The sequence below is a fragment of the Octopus bimaculoides genome, chromosome 4, assembly GCF_046866305.1.
Source record: "Octopus bimaculoides isolate indiv1 chromosome 4, ASM4686630v1, whole genome shotgun sequence".
Classification (NCBI taxonomy): Eukaryota; Metazoa; Mollusca; class Cephalopoda; order Octopoda; family Octopodidae; genus Octopus; species Octopus bimaculoides.
This window is the reverse complement of record NC_142931.1, coordinates 1,139,788-1,154,716: the sequence shown is the minus strand read 5'-3', so window position 1 is coordinate 1,154,716 and position 14,929 is coordinate 1,139,788. Positions and strand designations below refer to the sequence as shown.

The window sequence follows — 14,929 nt, the reverse complement described above, 5'->3', positions numbered from 1 at the left end:
TTGTGGCTGCTTAGCGAAAAAAAAGAAAAATTTCTTTATTTTTAACTTTTAGAAAAATATAATCTTGTTTGGTAAAAAAGAAAGATTATAAGAAACATCAAACTGTATGTTTTTTCTTCTTGCACTGTTCCATTGCAATTGCATAACTGTAAACTTGAGAGTTGATAACGTAACCCATGGCAGAAAATTCTGGAAAAGATTAACACAACATTATTTTGTGTTGAGGATAAGCTAAATTTTAAATTTTTGCACAAAGCCAACAATTTTAGTACGAGGAGGGTTAGTTGATATCATTGACACCCCCCACCCTCCCCAGTACTTTATGGAGCCTGAAAGGATGAAAGGTGAAGCTGACCTAGGTGGGATGTAAATCCAACATGTGCTGCAAGAAATGCCACTAAGCATTGTGTCTGACATAACAAAAGATTCAGCCACTTTGTTACCTTAATAATAATTCTTTCTACTATAATAGGTCCTGGGGTCGATTAGATCGACTAAAGGTGGTGCTCCAGCATGGCCACAGTCAAATGACTGAAACAAGTAAAAAGAGTATAGGCACAAGTTCTGAAATTTTGTGGGAGGGGGCTACTCAGTTATGACCCCCCCCCCCTATTCAACTGGTACTTATTCTATTGACCTTCAAAGGATGAAAGGTGAAGTCAACTTTGGCAGAATTTGATCTCATCATCATCATCATCATCGTCGTCGTCGTTTAACGTCCGCTTTCCATGCTAGCATGGGTTGGACAATTTGACTGAGGGCTGATGAAACCGGATGGCAACACCAGGCTCCAATCTGATTTGGCAGAGTTTCTACAGCCGGATGCCCTTCCTAACGCCAACCAGTCAGAGAGTGTAGTGGGTGCTTTTACGTGTCACCCGCATAATAATGAACAAAATGGCGGTAAGTGTTTTGTCCAGTAATGCTTTTCTGCTATAACAACATATGATAATTGTTTTACACTTATAGTACAAGGCCTGAAATTTGGAGAGAGGGCAAATGTTGGCTCCGACAGAATCTGAACTTAGTATAAAGCTAGAAAAACTGAAACTAAGCATTTTGTCCAGTGTGCTAACAATTCTGCCAGCTCACCACACCATTATCATCATTGTCTTCATTCAACATCTGTTTTCTATGCTGGTATGGGTTAGACAGTTTGAAAACTGGTAAGCTGCACTGGGTTTCAATCTGATTTGGTATGGTTTCTACAGTTGGATGCCCTTCCTAATGCCCACCACTCCACAGAGTGTAGTGGGTGCTTTTTACATGCCAGTTACGAAAACACCAGCATTGGCCACAACTATGATCTCACTTCACTTAGCAGGTCTTCTTCTCAAGCACAGTATATTGCCAAAGGGACCAGTCACTCATCACTGCTTCCATGAAGCACAACATTCAAAGGGTGCATTTTACATGCTACCAGCATCGGCCAGGTCTATGATTTCATTTGGCTTGATGGGTCTTCTCAAGCACATATCACCACCATAATAATTGATTATGAATAAGGTCGTTTATATTTTTCAATGGACTTTGATAACTTCTCAAAAATGCAGGACAGGGCTTACTCGAATGTAATAGTATGCTGGGGGGGCAGGGTCATTGCCAATCTATTATTTCTATTTTGTATGGTTTAGTGATAGAAAAGTCAGGTTGTGCCATAGGGCTTTTGCAGGTTCTCTGAGAGGAAGACACACTATGCCTAGGGCCTTCACAGGCAAGGAGTGAAATTCAGACAGATAACATTTTGGGGAAGCAGGATTGTGCATAATGTTTAGTACTACCATCAGAATGGTGAAGAACAGAGAGATAATATCAGTAAAGACAGGAAGAGTGACATGTGAAAATGTGGTGGGTGTTGAGAAATGTTAAGAATTGAAATATTTTACCATTCAGTTGAACCAATAATTCACAAACAGGAACTTTTATTGTCTCTATGAATTCTACAAAAGAGAAAACATGGCATTTTGAGAAGAATTTAAAATAAGCATTATCCTAAATCTGTTAAAGGGGCAAAACATAAACTACATGACCATCTAAGAAGCCAATGGAAGCACCATGATCATCCAAGAGGACAATAAAATCATTTTCTAGAGGTAGTTCAGAATTTAGCTTTGCAACCAAAGAGATCACAGTTCAATCTCAGCACACAACTGGGAAAATGTCTTCAACTGTGACCTTGTATTGATCAATGCCTTGTAATGCAATTTAGAAACGGGAAATTTGAAGACAGTTTCTCGTGTATATATATATATATATATATATATATATATATATATATATATGAGGCTGTGCAGTTGAGAGGTTCACTTCCCAATCATATAGTTTCATGCTTAGTTCCTATAAATGATATCTGTTGTCTACCTTAGTTTGACCAAAGCCTTGTGAGTGGATTTGGAAGAAGGAAACTGAAAGAAGCTTGTTGCATATGTGTATGTGCATATATATATATATATATATATATATAAATATATGTATATGTGCATGTGTCTTTGTCCCCCAACACCACTTGACAACTGGTGTAGGTGTGTTTACATCCTCATAACTTAGCAGTTCAGCAAGAGAGACTGATAAGCTTTCCATGTGTTTGTTTTCATTTACACTTTCTCCTAAATCCCCGAGCTACATTGTGCTTATGTTTCTTCCTGTCAATAAAAACTACCACACTCAGCTAAAACGGACCCTGCCATGCAGAGTAGCCCTCCTGAATCAGCTCCATCCAGCTGCTCTTTCTTCCATCACGAATCTCTTCTCTTAGTCATTCGACTGGCAATAGCTCGCTCATAGTTTTAATAAAGATAGCATAAGTTAATAAGAAAGCCCTCTATATGGCCACTCAACCTGAGAGAAATAATAGCCAACTTTCTTGCACTACATTAAAAATGAAGGACTCATTGGTAAGGCTGAATAGTCAAGGAGTTCCTTTCTCAACACATGGCTTTGGGTTCATTCCCACTTTGTGCTATCTAAGGCAAGCTGTCATTTAACATTCATTTTCCATGCTGGCATGGGTTGGACAGTTTGATAAGATCCAAATGGTCCAAGGATTGTATTGAGCTCCAATGTCTCTTTTTTGGCAGAGTCTCTAATCCTAACCCTTCTTAATGCCAACCACTTAACAGAGTATACTGGGTGCGTTTTTGTTTTTTGTAACACCAGCACTAGTGAGGTCACCATTACAAACCCCAAGAGAGATAGCTTTATGTTAAGAGAGATTATTAAAGTATGAGAGAAGGGTCCAGAGCAGATCAGGTTTCTCGGTGTAGAAAAGCAACACAGGTAATGATATTTTAAAAGAGAGGGTGAGAGTGGTGGGGGTTGGGATAAAAATAGTAGTGATGAAGTGTCTGGGTGGAACCTTCACGTATGAAGTGAGTGCAGACGGAGTGGACCAACACCTTGTGAAGGAATTTGGTAGGAAGAAGCTAAAAGAAGTCTGCTGTGTGTGTGTGTGTGAATGTATATGATTTGTGGGAAGTAGGCTACAGACAGTGGACATTACCATTTGTAGTTGGGCTGTAACTAGTGACGTTTGTTGAGACTTCCTCTCAATAAATCATATGTTGGTTCTGCCCTTTCAGATTCCTCTGGAATTAAATACTTGGAAAACATTGGTGACAGAAAGAGTATTATCATCATCATCATCATCATCATCATCCATCTGGCCATAATAAATCCTGCATCAATTACCTCCCTTGATAATATGGAATAGCATGTGAAACAAATGAATACACATTATGTCACTAAAAGACTAGATGGTCATGGCTGAATTTCTTGAACTATAATGTCTGCTTAATTAAAGCTGAACAAAGAGAAACCATCTAAACAACAATAAAAATGGTGAAATAAATCAAAGAATTGATTGAAATCTTGAAATTATTGTGAAAACCATTTAATATACATACCACATGGTTCTGGTATCACAAGTCAGCAGAGGTGTTATGAAAATGAAAACAAGAAATATTTCAGTCAATAAATGAGAATTTGAGATAAATATATGAGAAAATGAATATTAATTTTCAAAAGCAAAAAATATTTATTGCTTGAAGAATGTAATTAAATAAAACAAAAAAATCAGTGACATACATAGTCATTCCTAATATTCTCTGGCAGTATTTTGTCTACAGTGAATAACACCTTATTTCTAATTTGTATAATTCCTCACATAAATATCTAACTCTAAAGCCGAAACTCAAGTTTGACACAAGAATGCTTCAGAGGAATTGTCAAACAGCTGCTGACGTGTGTAGGATGGATCCTGTTATCAGCCAAGTCCATCATGAAGATCGCCCCGCCACCTTCTTCTGTCTGGCGGCTATAGTGAAGGAGGTAGTGTGGTGGACAAGACAGATGGACTGAAGACAGATACCTTCCTCTTTGACCAACCCCTCATTGACCTCTTCAAATTCCACTGGAAAGGGAAAGTAAAGGGTAGAGAGAGAGAGAGAAGCGAATGTGGACAGAATGACCAGTGTGAGTGAGCCTACTCTGGACATTCACTTGAAAACTGGAGAAGTTGGGAGGGGGAGAAGCAACTGCTGAAGTGCCCCTGACAGTCGGGGTAGCCAGGATGTGTGGGGTTCCTCAGCCGAGTTTAGTGTCCAATGAATGAAAGGTACGCATAAGTGGGCTGGCTACACCCCTGGCAGAAGCCTTGCATTTAGGTCTCATTTGGCTTGCCGGGTCTTCTCCCGCACAGCATATTTCCAAAGGTCTTGGTCACAAATCATTGCCCCGGTGAGGCCTAATGTTCGAAGGTCATGCCTCACCACCTCATCCCAGGCCTACCTCTTCCACGGGTTCCATCAACTGCTGGGGTGTGGCACTTTTTCACACAGCTATTCTCGTTCATTCTCGCTACATGACCATACCAGCGCAATTGTCTCTCTTGCACACCACAACTAATGCTTCTTAGGTCCAACTTTTCTCTCAAGGTACCTACACTCTGTCGAGTATGCACACTGACATTACACATCCATCAGAGCATAATAATAATAGTTTCTGATTTAGGTACAAAGCCAGTGATTTTGAGGGGAAGGGTTTATCTGAGAGCATTGACCCACAATACTTGACTGGTACTTTATTTTATTGGCCTTGAAATAATGAAAGGCAAAGATGACTTTGTAGGGTTTGAACTCAGAATGTAAAAGCCACAATAAATACTGCAAGGTATTTTCCCCAACACTTTAACTATTCCGCTGCTCCCCAATAATAAAAACAATCAAGAGATGTAAAACAAACAGCTTTGGATTATTTTGGGGGGATGAAATTAGTAAACTTACCCAGGTCTGGTTTCGGTGATTGATTGCTGGGGTCATCTCCATCAATCTGGGGGGAAAAAGAAAACGGAATGTGTAAACAATAGGTCATTGAAAATGCAATAAATCTGTGCCTAGCTCTCACTCCCCAGTCCTCACACCCCTGTTCCTTTGCATCATTGCTATCCGGTAGCCCCTCCAACTCTATATATACCCAGGTCTTTTGCCACTTACTTGCACTCTTTAATCACACTCCCTTCACAATATCCTACCATTTATATTATGGCAGTTGAACCTCAAGGATATGCCCTAGCATTTGCCATCATCTACAATACAGTTGAACACTGGAATTGATGCAACTGACTCATCTTCTCCCCCAATATTGCTTCCCTTGTGGCAAAATTTGAAGCCCTTACTATTGTTGTTGTTGTTGTTGTTGTTGCTAATATAATATTTCCTCAGTTGTGAGTTCAGAATTTAATATAGCACCCATCTATAAAACAGTTTCATCATTCACAAATACCCAAATTTGTAAAATCTACTCTTTCAGTTATGGAGACTCTCTTTTTGCCTTGCAAACTACAAGATAACCTCGTAAGTGCTGGTGCCTCTATAAAAAAAGTACCAACTACACATTGTAAATGCTTAGTAAATCGAATCGAGTGGTGACAACAAAAGGATTGAGAGGGAATTTTAGTCTTGCCAAGGCCAAGACTAGTTCTCCTACAGTGCTGGTGCTACTAAAAAGTGTGAAACAGTTGGTGTTAGGAAAAATATCAAGCTGAAGACCAACCTAGAGGAGGAGAAAGTATGAGGAGGCACTTTCATCTCTCTCTCTACCATTCAGGCACAGAGAAATGAGCAGAGAAATGAAAGAATATAAATAAAGTCATGAAAACTAAATCTTATGAACAATGGATGTTGCGTAAATTCAGAAATTTAGAAAAAGGTATTATTTTAAGAAGAATATTGTCTTTAAAACTTGGGTGTTTTTGCCAAATTCAGGGCAAAATAATAAAATATATGAAAATTTCTGAATGGTTAAAGTTCTGAAGAGTGAGAGAGAATGAATAATTGACCAAAAATCCCATACAAAAATCTGTTTTGAATCTTATGAAGAATTAGGGATGTGACAGGTCTATAAAGTGAGGTTTTGTCAGGTTTCTCAAAACACCAGAAATTACACAAAATTTCGATATTTTAAGGGGTTTTCTTCTCTGTAAGAAGCAAGGGCCGTGACCTCAGCAGTCCCAGGGCAGTGCTAATGTGGCAGATGCCCAGGTGAATGTCTATAGGGAAAACTCAAAGGAGGGAAGCAATGGTCTGGCCTGAATGCTGGAAACAGAGTGGATACTGATAAAGGTGTGAAAAGGTAAGGTATTAGGGTTGAATTGGGTGACAGAGGGGATGGTAATTGTTGAAATGCTAATCCATTAATCCAAAGCCAAGAATGGATATGAGTTAGTAGGGAAGGACATTTGAAAGTGAAAAGAAGAAAGAAGAAGCAAACATAAGCTGGGTGTGGTGGAAGAAAGAAGAGAAGAAGAAGAAGGATGAAAGAAGAAAAAGCTAAAAGAAAAAAGTAAGACAAGAGAAAAAGAGGGTGAAGGGTTTAAAAAAGGAAGAAGAAAAAGAAAAAGAAATTTGTTTTGTCTGAGAAATTTATAAACAATTTAATATGAAAAACTGAAAAAAAATTTGTAATAAAATTGCTGTCTTACTTCAACAGTAGCCAATGTTACCAAATTGTTGCCAACTCCAGGATCAAGACAAGTTGCTGTGGAAGAGAAAGAAAGAGAACCATTTAGTAGTTGCTATATAGATGTAGATATAAACACACACACACACACACACACACACACACACACACACACACACACACACACTCATCATTTGACAAGTAATTTTAGAAGACTACATTTTCCACCAAGTAAACTTTTGTATAAATACAATTAACTGAACTTTTTATTCGATTTTTTGGTGCTTTTGAAGAAATGATAATATGAAGATGACTTTTTTAATAAAAGAAATATTAACTTAAAATAAAATAAAATAAATTTCTCATTTGTAAATTTACAATATATGCTATTCTTTTTAATTTAATCAACAGAATTGCAATGTAGTCCCTGGAAAAACCTCTCTCTACAAAATTCTCCCATAACTACTCTGTCATTTACTCCCTGTTCCCACCTCCACCCATACCGATATTTACCATCGACCACCTCTTCGTTCTTGTTCTATTCACTATATTCATCTTTCCACCCATATCTAACCATCAGTCACTCTCTTACTCTTATAAACCTGTTCATACAACTTGCCCATTCCTCACTCCATATTTTCTCTTATGCTCACCAAGCATAAAACTACCCCCCCCCCCACTACATCATAAAAAAAAAAGAACCCAGTACACATTATAAAATGGTTGGCATTATGAAGGGCATCCAGCCATAAAGCCCATTCCAAAGCAGACATTTGAGCTTGGCACAGTCCTTGAACCCATCTAACCTATGCCAGCATGGAAATTGGATATTACATGGAGAGAGAGAGAGAGATGAAATCCTAATGAAACCTTACTTGGTGAAATATGTTTCACAATGCCCACATAACCAGTCTCTTCTTTCAGTTCACGACAAGCAGATTGTTCAGCTGTTTCATTCACATCGATCATCCCTGAAAATAAATAAAATGTCACATTAGCAATGAATTTTACTCATTGTTTGTTAGCTTCCTGTTCCTACGAAGGTAATACTTCCTCATTTTTATGGCAGATTGGAAATAAGGACATTGCTTGCATGATGGTTGTTTATAACCATCATATGATGCCAAGACAAGTACACACACACACACACATTTACATGAGGGGTTTCTTTCAGTTTCCACCTACTAGATCCACTCACAAAGCTTTGATCAACCTAGGGCTGCTGTGGAAAACTCTTGCCCAAGGTGCCACACAGTGGGACTGAACCTGAAACCCTATGGTTAGGAAACACTTCTTAATTACACAGCTGAGCCATCCTAGCAGTGTGACCTGATGATTGTGAGTAGCCAAGGACAGAAGTACAAACCACTGCCATTACCATGACACCAACATCCCATCAAATACAGAATGCATGGTCAAGATAGAACAGAGAATATTGGACAATATCAGTGGTGGACAGTCCCACGGATAAGTTATCTGGAAAGCTGCTATACTGTGGCCTCCTTATATGTTGTGCTCTCCTTGAAATTAAAGTGTTTTTAAATCTCTTCAATAAACTGTAAATATAGATAAAATATAAAATTAATATTAAAATTGAGATTACTTGTTTCTGCTATAACTTGACCATTATCAGAGAATTTCTATCAGAGGGATCATATAACCAGCAGGTAGAGGACTACTTGTTTAGGGTGAGTTTACCCTAAGATCCATTGACAAAACTGAATGAGAGAGCGAGACATGTTCTGAATTATCATTGTCTTCTTTCCAGCTACTCTCACCCATTCTTATAAAATGCAGGTTAACCATGTGACTCCTCTATAACAAGACACTTGTGCTTGCCATTATATCATACTTTATTTAAGCATGGACTAATATGCTTCAAGTAAGGAGGCACAAAATTTTAATCTATTGAAATGTTATGTTTAATCAGGATAGAAAAAAAAAATTTGTTATCTTTGATATAATTCTGATAATGATAAGTAAGGGAAACAATTCATAAATCTAAATTAATTAACAACAGAATGAAGGAATAAATATGGTGAGAAGAAAGGGAGTAGATTAGTTCAGTCTGGGTTAATGGGTTCCTGTTCAGTCTGGATTACTGGGCTATTGCATGTTTATTTTGGGGGAAAATATAAATATTAATGGAAGGAAAATAGAAAAAAAAGAAAGTCTCACTTACCAGCAGGAAACTCAATGGTACAGGTTCTAAGTGGAGGCCGATACTGTTTCACTAAGAGAATGCTATCAAACTTTAGTGTTCGCTTGAGAACAGCAATCACACAAACAGCTGAAGGTGATGTAGAGAGATTTGATAGTATTAAAATATCATGTAACATGAGTGAATGCTAGATAAGTGAAGATATTTGGTTTAACCACACAAACAACAAAGTTACGTACACAGCACTTGGTCCTTAAGAACTATAGTGAATTTCTATTTGGGTTGTAATAGATAACACAAAGAAGAGATGGCCAGTGTTCAAAACGTTTCTAGGTCTTTCCAGTCTGGTGGAGTTAATATAAGTTTAACATCTACATTGGAAACAAAGGGGATGCTGGTGATAGGAAGGGAATTGACTAGACATTAAAATGATGATGATGATGATGTAAATTTGTGGGGAAATTGTGGGTTGGGACAGAGTTATAAGGGATCACAGTTTATGTAGAACTAGGAAAAGTGTTTAATAAGAACTTAGTGTAGGGGTGAGGTGACACTGTAGAAATCAGAGAAGCATTAGGTGGGTTTTGATAGGGATTAGACACAATTTGGGGTAGCAGCCATTGCTAAAAATATAAGGTTGTGGTTACAGTGTATTTGGCAATGGATGGTCGCTTTCTGAAGGTGATCTAAAATAAGAGAGGAGCAAAACAAAAGGTATTTATATGAATGGGGTCTCTTTTTGGTAGAAGATTACAAGCAGAGAGACAGACAGATAGGCAAACAGAGAGATAAATTACTCAGAGAATAATTAGATTAAGTAATTACTTTGATCAACACATTCTGTAGATTCACTTTATATTCCATATAAATACTGATGTTTTTTTTTTATCAGAACACATTTGTAGTGGAAAAGAGGGCGTTTAAAGTCAGTCAAGTTGAATCCAGTCTATACAATGGTTAGTATTTGTGTGAATGGATGCTGAATGTTGGCTTAAAGGGCCATGTGAATTGCTGGGTAGTCAAGATAGACATAAACAGACATTAAGGAAAAAAAAATATAAACATGATGACATGAAGCAAAGAAAACTGAGCATTACACATGAGTTAGCAAGTGGTCGAGCTTCATGGAAAGATTGTGTATGTCAGACATGTCCCAAAATAGCTAAATTGGATACCTGCATACATAGACATACACCATACCTATTCAACTATGAGACTACATAGAAACAACTCCTGTCCACCACTCGACAGATTAAATTTAGAGAACTTTATTTTGGGATAATCATTAGGCATGTTCATTCAACCATGTCAGCCTTGATTTTCAGCACAAAAAATATTATCACATATTAAGTAACAGAAGTTACTACTAATCATAAGATCTTCCTCTACTCATCTAGGACAGATTTTGGAGAAATCCTAACGCTGAAACATAAGTTCAAAAGAAATGAGAGTAGAGAGACGTGTCCCTGAAGAGATGACAACAATGTGATGAAATAATTATTTGACAAAAAAAAAAACAAAGGAAATGACAATATGAACAATAATAATCATTTGAACTATTGATTAACTGTTTGATCAAAGTGTTAAACATGAGTTAGAAAAACTGATAAAAAACGGCTGATCAATAAGTTTGTTAGTGAAGTAAGTAATCTATTAGCAAACAATGACAATAAAGGGCTGAACCAGTGCATGTGTTTATTATTGCCGGCATAATGCCCCTCCCAAGGTTCAGTAGTGCAGAGGGAGGCAGTAGATACGTTGGTATATTTGTTATTAACCATGTGGATTCCATAGGATTACAGCCATTTCACAACCTTCTTCTTGTAGTATTGATTTCAATATACAAGAAATGTTATGTCCACATTTGCATTTATATATAGATGCTCAGTATTATGCAATACAGCTGTATGTTCACAAATTAATGCAAATAAAGAAAGTTAGCTCATCAGATCACCAGAACATTATGGTTACAGCAACAATTCAACTCTAAATGTATACACAAAATTCACTCTTTATACACAATGTATGGAAGGCTGAAACTGGACAAAATTACATTGATTTGATCAGTAAAAGCATCCAAACCAAAATATATTATGTTGCTATTAGTATTAAAAAAAAATTTTCTTCACACTTGAATGCCCTCATATCAATTAAGTTAAAGTGCAAGATGGAACTTGAGGAATTAAGCAGTCTGTAAGAGGATCTTACTGTGATAGCTGCACAATTCTGTGAAACTATATTTTATATTAATTATTTATATCTCTTATGTACATTATTTACATTATTTACAATTGATGGATATTTGTCCTCCTCTTGTTTGTTGTTAACACAACGTTTCGGCTGATATACCCTCCAGCTTTCATCAGGTGTCTTGGGGAAATTTCGAACCTGGGTTCTCGTTCCTAAGGTATTTTCCAATGTTGTTGTTCTTGTTGTTGTTATTATTATTATTATTATTATTATTATTATTATTATTATTATTATTATGCAGGTCACTGCCTGGAATCGAACTTGAAATCTTGGGGTTAGTAGCCTGCACTCTTAACCACAAATATCTGTCAATTGTAAATAATGTAAATAATGTACATAATTCCTCATCTCTTAAATATAGAACTGTATTTTCTTATTATGTATTTGTATAATCTACATTTCATCAACACTTTCACCATTCCACAATATTTGGGCACACAGAAAGAAAGAATTTTTTTTTACCTCAGTCTAAGAAAAGAGATATGGTGGGGGCAATGGTGGATGGTGGTGGTGGTGGTGGTGGTGGTGGTGAGATAATTCAAAGGTAACCATGGGATACATACACTTGGAGCATTCAGGTCTGAATGAGTAATTTTCCTATAGAGACTGAGTCACTCAATTTTAAGTTTCAAAAATGATCTAAGAGTAAGCTTAAATAGTCGCAGGAGTGGCTGTGTGGTAAGTAGCTTGCTTACCAACCACATGGTTCTGGGTTCAGTCTCACTGCATGGCACCTTGGGCAAGTGTCTTCTACTATAGCCTCGGGCCGACTAAAGCCTTGTGAGTGGATTTGGTAGACGGAAACTAAAAGAAGCCCGTCGCATATATGTATATGTATATATATATGTATGTGTATGTGTGTGTCTGTGTTTGTCCCCCTAACATCGCTTGACAACCGATGCTGGTGTGTTTATGTCCCCGTAACTTAGCGGTTCGGCAAAAGAGACCGATAGAATAAGTACTAGGCTTACAAAGAATAAGCCCTGGGGTCGATTTGCTTGACTAAAGGCGGTGCTGCAGCATGGCCGCAGTCAAATGACTGAAACAAGTAAAAGAGTAAGTAATGAGGGACTCAGAAGAATTGCCCAGAAACTGGAGTTCAGGGTTAGTAGCAGGAACGGGATCGAGCGACTGCTGACAGGCCGTAACATGACGTGACTAATCACAGATGCAACCTGAGACACATTGAACTACAATGTGACAAATGATAAGCTGAAACGAAGATGACTAATGAGTAAGCTAGATCCTATCTCAAGTGAAAAAGACATGCCTAAGGATAGACAAAAATCAAAGCAACTAACCTCGTTCCGAAGTTTTGTCATTGACAATTCGACTTACTGTTTCCCATGTTCTAGTAGAGACAAAAAATAAAATAATATTATCAATTAATGTAAAAATCAGTTAGCAACTTAGCACCAAAATATATAAAAAAATAATCAAAATAAGCACCACAGGTAGGAGTGTGTGGTGGTGAAACACATCTACTATTATAGCCCCAGGCAGACCAGGAAGATATCATATCCAATGAATGGTGTAGCAGCATTATAGTCAACTGTTACAAGTGTAAAGGAGAAAGAGGTAATTACAGAGGAGGTAATTATGGAAAGGGTTATAAATCAATTAATTAGGAAAAGAGCCTAGATAAGATGCAGTTTGGTTTTGTGCCAGGGAGAACTACTGATGCTCTCTTTCTATTGAAACAACTGTAGAAGAAGTAATTAGCAGAAAGTAAGCTGCTGTACTTGGTATTCATCAACCTCAAGAAAGGCTCCATTTTCGCCAAGTGGACGAGTACCAGGGTCCCCTTTTTTATGAGCTGGTGGTCATTAAGGAAGCTAGGGTTGAAAAATGGCTTGTGAAAGCCACACTAGCCATGTACTGTTAGTAAGGGGAGACTTCAAAAATTCACTCCCTTCCAATTGGTCATAGTCCTCCAGGCCATAACAAATTTAAGACCAGTTGACCATAGGAACTCCTTTATGCTGATGACCTCTCCTTTAGAGCTGAATTTGAAGTAGGATTGAAAAAGAAATTCCAAGTGTGAAAGCAAAACCTGGAATCAAAAAACCTTGAAGTTTAACTTAGTAAAGACCAAAGTTTTAGTTTGTTGGAAAACAGACGGCTTTCTCCTCGTATCATATAAAAGGCCCTACTCAATATATAGAAAAGGAGTAGGCAGAAATTCTATCCACTGTAAGACGTGCAGTGATATCATAGGAAGGTTAAAAGAGAAAACAGACTTTATATGGAGCAGATGTTTAGGAGTAATAAACAGTAACAGCACATGGGAAATAGATTTCCTCAAATGCGCAGGAGAATCCTTAGAAGTGGTAGATAGCTTCTATTACCTAGGTGACCTACTTAGAAGTGAAGGACGTTGTCCTGAAAGTATAACTGTTAGAGAGCAGGCTGGGCAAAGTTGAGTGAGCTCTTTCCTCTGTTGGTCACAAAAGACCTCTCCCTCAGAAGGCAGATTGTATGATGCTTTTGTTTGAACAGTAATGCTGTGTGGTGGTGAGACATGAGCCCTGAATGTAGAGGACATGTAGAGAATAAAAAGTAATGAAGCTAGGATGCTCCATTGAATGTGCAACATAAATGAGCATGAATGACAAAGTACAAATTTCTTAGGAGAAATTGAACAGGAATCAGAAATAGTAGGCAAAGGAGACAACTGCATGGGTATGGTGATGTCATGCAGATAAGGTCACATGCATAGAGAAGGGCTGATCGCTTAAAGCAAATGGAACTTGTGGAAGAAGAAGGTAGAGGCCTAGACAAAGTAGTGAAGGCAGATTTGAGGACTTTGAACTTTATTCAGCTGTCTTTACATATTTTTAAACATTCTCAAATTAACTATATTTCCATCTGCTACACTTTCACCCTTGCTCACTACACACCAATCCACCATAATTAATTCAAATGTTCTTACTGAAGACTCCTTTCTCTCTTTTTCTGTTTTAACTTTATTTCTCCTTTCCTTCGTTTTATTCTCTATATTTCATAAAGCACAATGTCTGCATACTTTTCTCTCATTCCTTTAAACTTTCACTTTCTTTTCTCTCTCTATTACTACTACCTCTTAAGTTATCATCGATAACCTACCTGACTCTCTCTCTCTCTCTCTCTCTCTCTCTCTCATATTATTCATCATCTTCACATACTTTACCACTATTCATATCTTACAAAATCTTCTTTCCTACTCTCTGTTCTTTCTTGTTTTTTTTTTCTTTTATTTGTTTCAGTCATTTGACTGTGGCCATGCTGGAGCACTGCCTTTAGTCGAGCAAATCGACCCCAGGACTTATTCTTTGTAAGCCTAGTACTTATTCTATCGGTCTCTCTTGCCAAACCACTAAGTGACGGGGACGTAAACACACCAGCATCAGTTGTCAAGTGATGTTGGGTGGGGACAAACACAGACACACAAACATATACATATATATATATATATCATCATCATCATCGTTTGATATATATATATATATATATATATATATATATATATACGACAGGCTTCTTTCAGTTTCCGTCTACCAAATCCACTCACAAGGCTTCGGTCGG

General features: G+C 37.5%; 1 protein-coding gene across 1 annotated transcript in view; it reads right to left on the bottom strand.

Annotated features, from left to right (window-relative positions):
• LOC106881854 (ADP-sugar pyrophosphatase) overlaps positions 1–14,929 on the bottom strand; it is a 26,563-nt gene continuing 11,634 nt past the window's right edge. The window contains exons 3-9 of the mRNA XM_089350136.1: positions 12,667–12,716; positions 9,137–9,244; positions 7,830–7,925; positions 6,977–7,032; positions 3,903–5,325; positions 1,887–1,940; positions 1–189 (exon numbers count right to left, since the gene is read on the bottom strand). Of these exons, the coding sequence (XP_089206262.1) occupies positions 5,248–5,325; positions 6,977–7,032; positions 7,830–7,925; positions 9,137–9,244; positions 12,667–12,716 (388 nt within the window). The 3' untranslated portion in view covers positions 1–189; positions 1,887–1,940; positions 3,903–5,247. The remainder of the gene's footprint in view (positions 190–1,886; positions 1,941–3,902; positions 5,326–6,976; positions 7,033–7,829; positions 7,926–9,136; positions 9,245–12,666; positions 12,717–14,929) is intronic.